A 13,334-nucleotide genomic window follows, 5' to 3' on the forward strand; every position below is an offset into this window, starting at 1 on the left:
GTGGAGCTTTAACAGCTCAACAACAACAAAGCTGGAGAATCTCACGCAGACAAAATGAGGAAAGTGTTCAGCCTTACATTGTTCAAACCGGAGTCGACACTGATGGAGAGACTCAGGAAGAAGTTACAACTTTTAGACGTTTCTGAATGGTTAGTGGATAAATTGATGTAGTTGCTGTGGAGTTGATTCATCACACACACACATACATATATATATACAAACTTTTATGTTAGATGCGATTAATTGTGATTAATCACTTTGACAGCACTAATAAAAACTATAATAGTATATTAATTACACTAACACGGGAGTTTTTCCACTTGTTTTTAACTCTTTATATCAAAAAGAAGTAAAAATGTTCAGATACCTTTCTATTCAAAACACAACCTACTGTATAAAGCCTTAAAATCCAATGCAACTATGCTTTAATTATGACTTAAAGTGCATTTATTTTACTGCAACTTGAATTTTTAGATATTTTAATTGAAAAATAAGGCAAAAATATATAGATCTTCAAGGTGCGAGCGAGTTTGATACATGCATTGATAGTTGTGATATTATGCATTATTCTTAGGCCCAAAACATACTCTAGGCAAGTATGTGAATGCAGATGCATTGGTGTGTTATGTAGCCTAACAAAAATGCAAGTAGGAACGAACAATACCTTCATTAAAAAATACATGATAACATCACTGTATGTGTGAATGGCCCACAAATAAACTGAACCTCACTCTTCCGGTGTGTTCCAGACCGTCTCCTCTGCTTTCAGCTCTATGAGAGGCCACATCCACCCATGTGACCACCAGAGCATGGATGGGATTTACTGTATCATCCTCAGGAAAGGCTCTGTTGATTTGATCAGCCGCCTGTTGGAGAAGAGCTGGATTGGAGTCCTGGCGGAAGAAGACCTTTCCTACACCGTCGCTGGTGTCCAGGTCGCCTTGTAGAGCAGCGATCATCTTAAAACTGGCCGGCATGTTGCCGAGGTACGCTGATTCTCCTGTAGGCTTCTCCAGGGCCACAAATCCATTGGTGTTGATCTAGATGTGAGATATAATAGTAATAATAACATGACAGAAGTAGATACTGATAGGAATCAATAACCATAGCTAAAATATTAGACAACAATGATGTTTAGTTTTGAACTAGTCCTGTCAAATCGATTAATTGCGATTAATCGCATCTAACATAAAAGTCTGTAAATTGTAAATACATAACATGTGTGTATTTATATATATATATATATATATATATATATATATATACACACACACAAACTTTTGTTAAATGCGATTAATCACGATTAATCGATTTCTGCATTCTTTAGTATTGACAGATTACAATACCAAAATGCATCCTGAGTAAATTTACAACAATGACACTGTGTTTTATCAGAGTTATTGGATGTTATGAGAGAGAAAGACTGAATGCTGAAACATATTACAATGACAGTCACATCTTTCATTTGCTTTGTCTTTGCTGGTTGCACGCAACAACATCCGATTCACAAACAAATTCACTTCAAGATTAATTGTTCAGCGCTTTTCACAATACATAAAGCAGCTTTACAGAAAATGCTTGTTTCAGATGACTCTAATGAACAAGTTAGTTTTGATAAATCGCCTTGTAAAGTCATGAGTTATTATTTAAATCGGTCAACTGACTCACTGAATCGTTTAGGATCTGTCATTAGGTAACAGTTAAAGATACACATTTGGGGCCAGATTTCTCAAATCCTCTTTTGGAGTTTAAAAAACTACTGTCGAGATTCACTAAAGACACGCAGGGCAAAATTAGCGCTGAAAAGTTGATTTTGTAGCTGACCTTATTGCATATGCATTTGTAGGAGTTTCCCTTTCAGATGCAAAATTTATGGGAGGAGAGTATTAATCTTTGCGCTCGTCAATTTACTGGTATTTGCAGCATTATTTAACTAAAAAAAGCATGTCTTAACCCATTTTCCAACATGGCTGCAGGTATTGCTACTAGGAAGACACACTGCAGAGAACAGAAAGCGTGTGGAAGAAGGGAGAAAATATTTTCCACTCGTATTAATTTCTTTGGAGTGCCAGAGGAAGACATTGTCCATTTATTACAAGTAACAAGTTACACCAGTGTCGACCCACACCTGATGAGAGCATCAGCTCTGCTTATTTGTGACCCAACTGCTCTTATTAGATTGCATTGGTCATTATGTAAATGATTTGACTGCATCTGTGTTCTTTAATTTGTGCGTCAGCAGATCACGCCCAAAACTTGCAGACCCCATCGGCGCATTTGTGGAATTGCGCTCTCACACTAATTTGCTCCGTTTAGTAAATCTGGCCCTTGGAATTTTTGATTTAATATATAAATCAATTAAGTGACTACTTAAAAAACACTGCACTCTTAAAATAAAAGGTTCTATGTAGAACTTTAAAGGCTACTTATGTAGAACCTTATTGGTATAAAGGGTTCTTTAAAACTGAGTCAAGAACCTTAGAGTTCTAAATAGAACCCCATTGAACCCTTTTTTACTACATTACTAAATGTGTAAAAAAAAATAGTATTGTTTTTGCTTATTTTTGTTTATCTCAATTATTAGGAAACAATTTTAAGAGTATTAAAAAAGAGTTGTAAAAGGAATCAAGGAGATAGAATCGTGAACTGTGAAGTGGAACCGAAATCTGAACCAAAGATCTCTATAGTTGACACTCAGTATCTGTCTAGAAAGAGAAAACAGAAGGTGGGAATTAATTAAAATAAATTAAAACTATTGGACAAAATAGCTAAAATAAAAATGTAAAAAGAAATAATAAATAATAATAATAAAAATAATATATTTAAAGGGTTAGTTCACCTCAAAATCATCATCAAATCGTCATTAATTACTCACCCTCATGTCGTTCTACACCCGTAAGACTTTCGTTCATCTTCGGAAAAAGAAAAGATGATCTTTTTGATGACAGAATGCTGTCAGATTTCCTTCATTGACTGCCTTTGTTTTTGAAAAGAGGTTCAAAAGCAGTCAATGAAGGAAATCTGACAGCATTCTGTCATCAAAAGAATCTTCATTTGTCTTCTGAAGATAAACGAATGTCTTACAGGTGTGAAACGACTTGAGGGTGAGTAATTAATGACAGAAATTTCATTTTGGGGTGAACTAACCCTTTAATAATGTTTAATAAAATAATAATATACACTTACATGTGTAGAAAAGGACTATATAAGTTCCCTATTTTTCTCATGCTACTGAAAACCTTTATATAAAAAGAGCAAATACTCAGTCCCTCTTCAAATGTGGACTAAATCAACAGAAAGAGTTGGTGTTTGTGGAGGTTTAGGGAATAAAGTCCATTGCCAAACACCCACATACACACACACACACACACAGTGTAAAAACACAGAAACTATTCTTAAAAAACTAAAACATTACTCGCAAAATGACATCAAAGTGCACATTTTAAACTGATGATTCTGACTTATTTTGTAGATAACAGGATATCAAAGAAGACAAAGCCTCCAGTGTTTCAGATGTCTCTAATATAAAGTGAAAATATTTTGTTACTCTGATAGTCCAGCATCCAAATCCTCAAAGCCTATTCAGCATAGACAAAATCAAATAATCTAAAGTGATCTTGGTCTTATTCTTGACCAGATTCACTGATCCTGTCTTATAGTTAAAGCATGGCGTTTCTGTACTAGAACGTCACCCAAGAGAATTACAAATATAATTAAAGCTGCAAGCAGCGATGAAAGGGCCCTCGCACCCGGGCTCACCGCCATCCGTTGGCCTCAGAAAAACAGGGAACAGTGGGCGACATGCCTGTGAGCAAGTAAATACAGGAGAATTATGGCAAAATCATGTAAAAGTGCCACACTTCCTGCTGCCAGCAGGTGGCGCTATAGGTAACTGAATATTGTCATATAGATGTCTTTAGGCCAGGACTTTTATCACTCATGTCAAGTTTGGGGCAGATCAGACATAGTATGCCTGTGTTACAACAGCTTCCTGTTTCATGGCAAAACATCAGACTTTGTCAGTCCGCCACGGACACGCCCTTCAGCGAAAACTCAAGATCTTTGATATTTATCATCGCTAAGGTCTTAAGATTAGACTGACCAAATATGATGTTGATCTGATTAAAGCTCTAGGAGGAGTTAGTTAAAGTACAACGTCTGGAAATGGCAAAAACTGCACAAATTTTGCAAAGAAAATTCAAAATATCTGACTTCCTGTTGGCTTTCAGTTTTCACTCCAAGGGACTTTTTTGTAGATATTAGGCTGTTAGATGTGTGTACCAAATTTCTTACCTGTACGTGAAACGTAGTGTCAGGGGCACTTAGTTGAAATTTTTTAGGTGGCGCTATTGAGCCATTTTGCCACACTTAATTCTGAAACCCATATCAGAAATAATTTTTCACCACTTCTGACGAATCTGCAAAGTTTCATGAGTTTTTGAGTATGTTTCAGCCCTCAAAAAAGTGATTCACCTTTCATGGCGAAACATCAGACTTTGTCAGTCTGCAACGGACACACCCTTCAACGAAAACTCAAGATCTTTGCGATTTAGCATCTCAAAGGCCTTTAGATTAGACTGACCAAATATGATGTTGATCTGATTAAAGCTCTAGGAGGAGTTCTTTAAAGTACAACATGTGGAAATGGCAAAAACTGCCAAAATTTTGTAGAGAAAATTCAAAATATCTCACTTCCGGTTTACAAACTTTGCACCCAGGGGCTTTTTTGTAGGTATTGGGCTGTTACATCTGTCTACCGAATTTCATAACTGTACGTGAAATGTAGCACGAAGGGCGCGTAATTGAAATTTTGTAGGTGGCGCTATCGAGCCATTTTGCCACACTTAATTCTGAAACCCATATCAGATGTCAATTTTCACCACATCCGACACGTGCGCAAAGTTTCATGAGTTTTTGAGAACGTTTAGGCCCTGAAAAATGCGATTAATTTTGGAGAAGAAGGATAATTGGCTGAGCAATTCCAATAGGGTCCTCACACCATCGGTGCTCGGGCCCTAATGAATGTTTTCAAAGCCGGGTTTCCGGGTGGGTCATCCTGGTATTGTTCACCTATTGTTTCATGAATACTCTGTACGTCAATATATGTTCACATACCGCAAGTTGCTTTGGACAAAAGTGTGTGCTAAATGCATAAATGTAGGCTACATGTACATACTGTTTTTCGCTGCTTACTATATAGGGCTTTATTTAGGCACAGGAACAGTATTTAAACTCTTCTGGAAATTAACCTACATATGGTTTAATTATAGTTAATAACAGATTATTAAAACTAAACGGTGTGAATTATACTGTGAAATGGCACATTTATCTGAGAAAAACATGAGTACATATTGTAGTGAAGAAGAACAACAAAATGTTTTAGCAGTTTAATAAGGAATGCCACGCACATTTTAATCATTTGGACGATGACTGTTCAACGCCTCACTAAAACAGATGTGCATGCTTTGACTGCATTTCCAGATGTTTTCAGAATACTACAACACATGCACTTTTTATTCGGCTGGAGATCCTATAAATCCCGATGAAGGAAATGTTTCATTCCTTCTTGTGACTTTGCCATTCATTCATAATCTGCTCTTAAACACTGGAGTTTTCTCAACTTCAAAAATCAACAAAAATCTTATGTTATGAAAAGATGCAACCATGCATTCTGTTCAAATAAAGAGTTCATGGTAAAATCCACAACAGCTCAAAAAGAAATGCTTGTCCTGGAAAGGAAATTGGCAAAGGAGACCTGTGGGAAAGGAAGCATTCAAGGGATTGTAATTATGAATGTTATTGTTAGTCACGTCCTCTGAGAAAATTCTCCTCAAAGATGTACGAGTCCTCCAACCACATTTTAAAAACATCTAAAATAGTACGCAAGTCAATCCGCCCAATCAATACATAGATATGCAGGAATGTGTCTGGAGTATTTCGCTACAGAATCACTCAAAGTCAAAACTGACTCTATTTACTTTTGTGATAAACATTCCTACTCTAATTGTTAATGATTCATCAATGCAATCAATCAATCACTCAGTTCTTTCTCAGTGAATAAAATCACATCCTGTCCTACATTTCCTCACATTGAATATGTTGTAAACAAAAATGAAATGGATTAATATATGTAAAATAACATAAAATAGCAAAACAATAATATATACTGAATATTCATAATGACAGATCATTCTGCTATAATGTGTTTACTGACTGGATAATAAACCAACTTTCTGAAGTAGGCAAATCTGAAATAACAAAGCTGTTTCAAAACCTCTTCAAACGATCTGTTACTCAATTAGCACTGGAACACCACATTTCTATTTTGAGAGGAGTATAATGAGCTGTTTGTCTGTGTTGCCTGTTTAACTGCCAAATGTGCTGCTGTTGTTAATGCTGTGAATTCAATCAGATGGGCAAGAAAACATGGCAAAAACAGACAGAAAAGAGTTTGCAATGTGAACCTATAAGAGATTTATTTCTGTTTACTTCAGAAAACACCCTCACTGGTCTACAAACACTGACAAACTGTGACTAATTGTGCTTTAATAATGTTGCCATTGGCCAGCTGTTTGTGCATATATACATTATATGTGTACACACACCAAGGTACCTTGTCTTGCATCTTCACTGTAAAAAAAATCAAGTTGAGAAAACTTAAAAGTTTAAGGCAACTTTCTCAACGTGTTGTATGAAAAAGTTATGAAAACTCAAAAATCTACAAAAACAAGTACAAAAAATCTGCTGAAAATTTCTGCCTTCAACTTTTAGGTTTTCTCAACTTTTGATTTTTTACAGTGTACATTACCATAGTACATGAATATTATTGAAATTAATTTTTATCTTTGACTGTGAATATCAAGTATGTTGTTCTTGCATGTTGTCATATTATTCCTGAAACAAACATATCGCAGTACAGTTGCGCTTATGATTAACAGCTGAAACACTCACGTAAATCTTGTTGAACTGTGCTTCGTAAAAAGTCACGGGCTTTTCCAGAGTGATCTCGTGCGTCTCATCGTTCCCTTCATTAAGAGACTGATCGCCAGCGTTTCTCCCGAATGGAAAAAGTTCCTGTCGTGTTATCCCGCTGACAGACACTGACAATCCGAATAATAGGATCCACACTGACCATCTCTGCCCCTGCCGACCCATTTCCAGACCCGACCGAACCTGAAGCTGCCTGAGACCGACTGACTGAAGAAACGCGTGTCCGATTTAGCCAGCGCGCGCTCCTCCCTGAAACTGTCCCGTTCAATCAGACACTTTCCCGGACAATGCTTAAAGATTTTGAAATAAATTGCTTGTTGCTTGTTTTACTGCATTAACAAAAACTGAGCTGTACTAATAAACCACGTGTACAATACATGTACTAAAGTCCAGGTTTAGCTGCTACGCTATGTAGTATTTACTCCAGTTAACATTTATAAAGACGCAAATCTTAGTTTGCAATTTGTCACAGTGGGAAACAAATATATATAATATACCAATATTTGTTTGTTTATTTCACATTTGACTCAAGAAGTCTTGCATTTCCCTTGACCAAAAATCAGCAATGGTAATTTATGTCATAATATGTGTCATCATTTCTAATGGGCTCAAACAGGAATCCAGAGATCAACTTCAGAATTGCAGTTCTTGTTTGATCCAATTACTGGTTACAAATTATGAACATTTTCAAGCATCAAGTAACATCTAAGGAGTCATTTCATTGCTAAATTTTCTAAGTATTTGTAATTAATTACTTTACTTATTACATCAAAAAAGTAATCTGATTACGTAATGCATGTTACCTGTAACACGTTACTTTATTCGTCACATCAAAAAATAATCTGATTACGTTACGCATGTTACTTGTAACACGTTACTTTACTCGTTACATAAAATAATCTGATTATGTAATGCATGTTACTTGTAACACTTTACTCGTTACTTTACTTGTTACATCAAAAAATAATCTGATTACATTACAAATGTTGCTTGTAATGAGTTACTTTACTCGTTACATAAAAAATCTGATTATATTATGCATGTTACTTGTAACACGTTACTTTACTCGTTACATAAAAAATCTGATTACGTAATGCATGTTACTTGTAACATGTTACTTTACTAGTTACATAAAATAATAATCTGATTATGTAATGCATGTTACTTGTAAAACGTTACTTTACTCATTACATAAAAAATAATATGATTACGTTATGCATGTTACTTGTAACACGTTACTTTACTCATTACATAAAATAATAATCTGATTACGCAATGCATGTTACTTGTGACACGTTACTTTACTCATTACATAAAATAATAATCTGATTATGTATTGCATGTTACTTGTAACACGTTACTTTACTCGTTACATCAAAAAATAATCTGATTACGCAATGCATGTTACTTGTGACACGTTACTTTACTCATTACATCAAAAATAATCTGATTACGTAATGCATGTTACTTGTGACACGTTACTTTACTCATTACATAAAATAATAATCTGATTATGTATTGCATGTTACTTGTAACGTTACTTTACTCGTTACATAATAAATAATCTGATTACGTTATGCATGTTACTTGGAAAACCTTGTTACATCAAAAAATAATCTGATTAAGCAATGCATGTTACTTGTGACACGTTACTTTACTCATTACATAAAATAATAATCTGATTATGTATTGCATGTTACTTGTAACACGTTACTTTACTCGTTACATAAAATAATAATCTGATTATGTAATGCATGTTACTTGTAACACGTTACTTTACTCGTTACATCAAAAAATAATCTGACTACATTACGCATGTTGCTTGTAATGAGTTACTTTACTCGTTACATAAAAAAATACATTGATTATGTTATGCATGTTACTTGTAATGCCCTACTTTACTCCTTACATCAAAAAGTAATATGATTATGTAATGTACATTACTTGTAATGCTCTACTTTACTTGTTACATCAAAAATAATATGGTTACGTTATGCATGTGACTTGTAACTCATTACTTTACTTATTACATCAAAAAAGTAATCTGATTACGTAATGCATGTTACTTGTAATGCATTGCTTTACTTGTTACATCAAAAATAATCTGATTACGTAATGCATGTTACTTGTAACACGTTACTTGTGTCCATTTTGAACATAATCAGAATTATCAGCTAATAAAGAGTAAACCAACATACTCTAGTGAACTGGATGGAGCGTGAGGATATTCTACATAGTCTGAGTTAGGTTTCCATAGAGTTGTGCCTAGAGATCTTTGATAGAATCACATCCTCATTTTCTGATATCAAAGACACGCTAAGTTCAACTTGTATGAAGTTCTTCTCTGTCTGCAAACTCAACTGCGTTTGCAATAATTGAAGCTGAATTATATTTTTTAGATATATATTTTAATTTTCACATGATTATAAATAATTTTACTAATTGGTTACACACAGTATTGTTGTGTTATTATTACTGTATTATGTTCAATACAGTATCTTTTCAGTTAAAACCAAGGATATTTCATATCACTATTAGTATATTAATATTATCAAGCTGATGTAACTTTGTTATTTTCATGGAGCATCCAGTCAACATAACCTAATTAATATTCATGACAATGCTTATCATTGTCTCAGCAAATCAGGTAGTTCTACTTACTAACATCATGTTGCATAATTAATGTTCACTACAGTAGCAGCAGCATTAAACAAACATCAGCGCTTGATCTTTTGATGATATAATAATTGAGCACCATCCAAAAGACCATCAGAGCATGGAGCATGGCCTTGTTTTTGGCACAATCTCATTTTCTTTGAAATGGCACAATAATTGGCAGTAATTTCCTGAGTTAACTGTACTGTGCACAAATGAACAGTGACACAAGAACATTCCAGATTATCGTTCACTGTCAATGATAAATATGAATGTAAACTAATTGATTTGGATGGTTACTTTAGATAATTGGGGATTAGGGTTAGTATCAAACAACATGATGGTAAAACAAATAAACTATGTGATGTAATATTAAATAACACCGCCATCTACTGGTCAATCATATCTCTACAAAAATTCTGAACTGAAGTGAGAATGAATTGTAGATACCAGTTCCATTCTGATTTTAACTGAACCTAAATTTGAATAGAACTGAATTGTAATTTGAATTTAACTTTAAACACATAATATTAATGGAATTAAGTTCAAATAAATTCATATAACCAATATGAATTACACATAAACATACTGCCATGCACACAACATTTGGGCTATTTCCATAAACATTAAACTATAATGTTCAATGTTTGAAATTCCACCTATAGACATCTGTATTTATTTTAAATATGTTTAACTATATACTTATATTTTTTAGACCATGATGAATGAACACATCATTTCCCATGATGATCTCATTGACCCCAAAGTATTTAAAGTGGAGCAAAGCAACATGAAGTTGGTTTACCAGATGGAAACCTTGAACAAAACACATGAGAATTAATCTGCTCTGGAACATTTTAGTTGTTGTGTTGGACTAATTCAATTCCTCTGTTGTATGATTGTGTTAAACATCTTTAATTCCTCTTCCTGTCATTTCATTACAATTGTGGCCAATTAAATTCAAGTTCGCACTCTTTAAGGGGAGAGTTTTTAATCATATATTTTTCTTAATCCTGCTACATGAACTTTTAAGCATTACAAAGCAGCATATACGTGGCTCAAATTCAAACAATAATGCAATTTTTTATCATTAGATTTTATTGTAAGTCATCAAGAACATATCTATACTGGGTTACATTTCACCCCTAAATTAAAAGGAAAAAAATAAGAAATGTTATTTTTTTTACATATCAGATATTCCACACTGATACTGACTTTTACGTCAAAATCAAAGTATAGATTAAAATTATAATCTGAGACATATGATACTTGAAAACATGCATTTTATTCCCCATTATAACCACATCACATGACCTTGATGTGATTATAACTGCACTGTTGAGTGATTTGCTTGACCTCTGACATCTGGGCCAAGTTGCATGTCACTGACTGCCATGTAGCAATAATTCACCAATACAGTCCCAAGTCGAGGTGCAGACACAGAGAAGGTTCTCACGGCTTCAGGAGGCTTGCGGTGAAACCAGAGGTTAGTCCATTCAGTGACAGACGCTTAAAAGTTACAAACCCGTCAGACCACAGATTTAATCAGGCTGTACTGAGGTTACAGTAAGACTGGATTGGGTTACACAAGCATACACTTGAGTAATTGCATGATGAAAGGAGTAGAAAACATTATTAAATCCATAACAGAAAACTCAAAAGATCGTAAGGAGTAATCGTAAACACAACCAATTTTAACATAGATGATACTGGATAAAAGGAATTAGGGAAACACAGGGCTCAAATACATGAGGAGCATAATCAATGACAAACACAACAGGTATGGGAACTAATTAATAACCAGGGAAACTGACTAGGGAACACAGACAGGGAAACCAAAACACCATGATAATAAAACAGAACAAAACAGAACATACACGTTACAATATAAATAATACTAAAATGACACTGCACTTATTCAGCACATGCTCAGTGAAGTTCTCTCTCTCTCTGGCCAAAAAAAAAAAAATTATTTCACGTTCAATTTTCACCACCAAAAAATATGGTATAAATGTATATTCTGTATGCTAATTATTGTTTTGTTGCTGACTGACAGCTAACAAAAATGACAGATTCTTACACTGTCACTGACAGCTACATTTATGCACTTTTTAAATGCTTTTATCCAAAACGACTCAATATTCATAATTTAAAATGCCAGCTACTGTACTAGATTTCATCTTGCATGGTTAGGCCATCTGTATGAATGCACTGATATATTGAATATTTTATAGACTCTTCTATATTTTAATAAAAAAAAAAAAGGATTTATACTAATTCCAATAATTATGATTTTGTATAAATGAGAACCCAGTATTTGGGTAGTTTTCGTGTTACTCAGATCCCGGGTCAGACGTAACAACCCAGTGTTTGGGTTGATTTCGTGTTACTCAGATCCTGGGTCAGACATAACAACCCAGTGTTTGGGTCATTTTCGTGTTACCCAGATCCTGGGTCAGACGTAACAACCCAGTGTTTGGGTAGTTTTCGTGTTACCCAGATCCTGAGTCAGACGTAACAACCCAGTGTTTGGGTAGTTTTTGTGTTACTCAGATCCTGGATCAGACATAACAACCCAGTGTTTGGGTAGTTTTTGTGTTACCCAGATCCTGGGTCAGACGTAACAACCCAGTGTTTGGGTAGTTTTTGTGTTACTCAGATCCTGGATCAGACATAACAACCCAGTGTATGGGTAGTTTTCGTGTTACCCAGATCCTGGGACAGATGTAACAACCCAGTGTTTGGGTAGTTTTCGTGTTACCCAGATCCTGGATCAGACATAACAACCCAGTGTATGGGTAGTTTTCGTGTTACCCAGATCCTGGGACAGATGTAACAACCCAGTGTTTGGGTGGTTTTCGTGTTACCCAGATCCTGGATCAGACATAACAACCCAGTGTATGGGTAGTTTTCGTGTTACCCAGATCCTGGGACAGATGTAACAACCCAGTGTATGGGTAGTTTTTGTGTTACTCAGATCCTGGATCAGACATAACAACCCAGTGTATGGGTAGTTTTCGTGTTACCCAGATCCTGGGACAGATGTAACAACCCAGTGTTTGGGTAGTTTTCGTGTTACCCAGATCCTGGATCAGACATAACAACCCAGTGTATGGGTAGTTTTCGTGTTACCCAGATCCTGGGACAGATGTAACAACCCAGTGTATGGGTAGTTTTCGTGTTACCCAGATCCTGGGACAGATGTAACAACCCAGTGTTTGGATCATTTTCGTGTTACCCAGATCCTGGATCAGACATAACAACCCAGTGTATGGGTAGTTTTCGTGTTACCCAGATCCTGGGACAGATGTAACAACCCAGTGTATGGGTAGTTTTCGTGTTACCCAGATCCTGAATCAGATGTAACAACCCAGTGTTTGGGTTGATTTCGTGTTACTCAGATCCTGGGTCAGACATAACAACCCAGTGTTTGGGTCATTTTCGTGTTACCCAGCTCCTGGGTCAGACATAACAACCCAGTGTTTGGATCATTTTCTTGTTACCCAGATCCTGGGTCAGACGTAACAACCCAGTGTTTGGGTAGTTTTTGTGTTACTCAGATCCTGGATCAGACATAACAACCCAGTGTTTGGGTAGTTTTCGTGTTACCCAGATCCTGAGTCAGACATAACAACCCAGTGTTTGGGTAGTTTTTGTGTTACCCAGATCCTGGGTCAGACGTAACAACC

General features: G+C 35.4%; 1 protein-coding gene across 1 annotated transcript in view; it reads right to left on the reverse strand.

The window, feature by feature from the left end:
• nid1a (nidogen 1a) overlaps positions 1 to 7,205 on the reverse strand; it is a 36,502-nt gene extending 29,297 nt beyond the window's left edge. Inside the window, exons 1-2 of the mRNA XM_067385664.1 lie at positions 6,952 to 7,205; positions 732 to 1,040 (exon numbers count right to left, since the gene is read on the reverse strand). Coding sequence (XP_067241765.1) covers positions 732 to 1,040; positions 6,952 to 7,155 — 513 coding nt within the window. The 5' untranslated portion in view covers positions 7,156 to 7,205. The remainder of the gene's footprint in view (positions 1 to 731; positions 1,041 to 6,951) is intronic.
• Between the last annotated feature and the right edge of the window lie 6,129 nt (positions 7,206 to 13,334).

Source organism: Chanodichthys erythropterus, chromosome 5 (genome assembly GCF_024489055.1).
Source record: "Chanodichthys erythropterus isolate Z2021 chromosome 5, ASM2448905v1, whole genome shotgun sequence".
Taxonomy (NCBI): Eukaryota; Metazoa; Chordata; class Actinopteri; order Cypriniformes; family Xenocyprididae; genus Chanodichthys; species Chanodichthys erythropterus.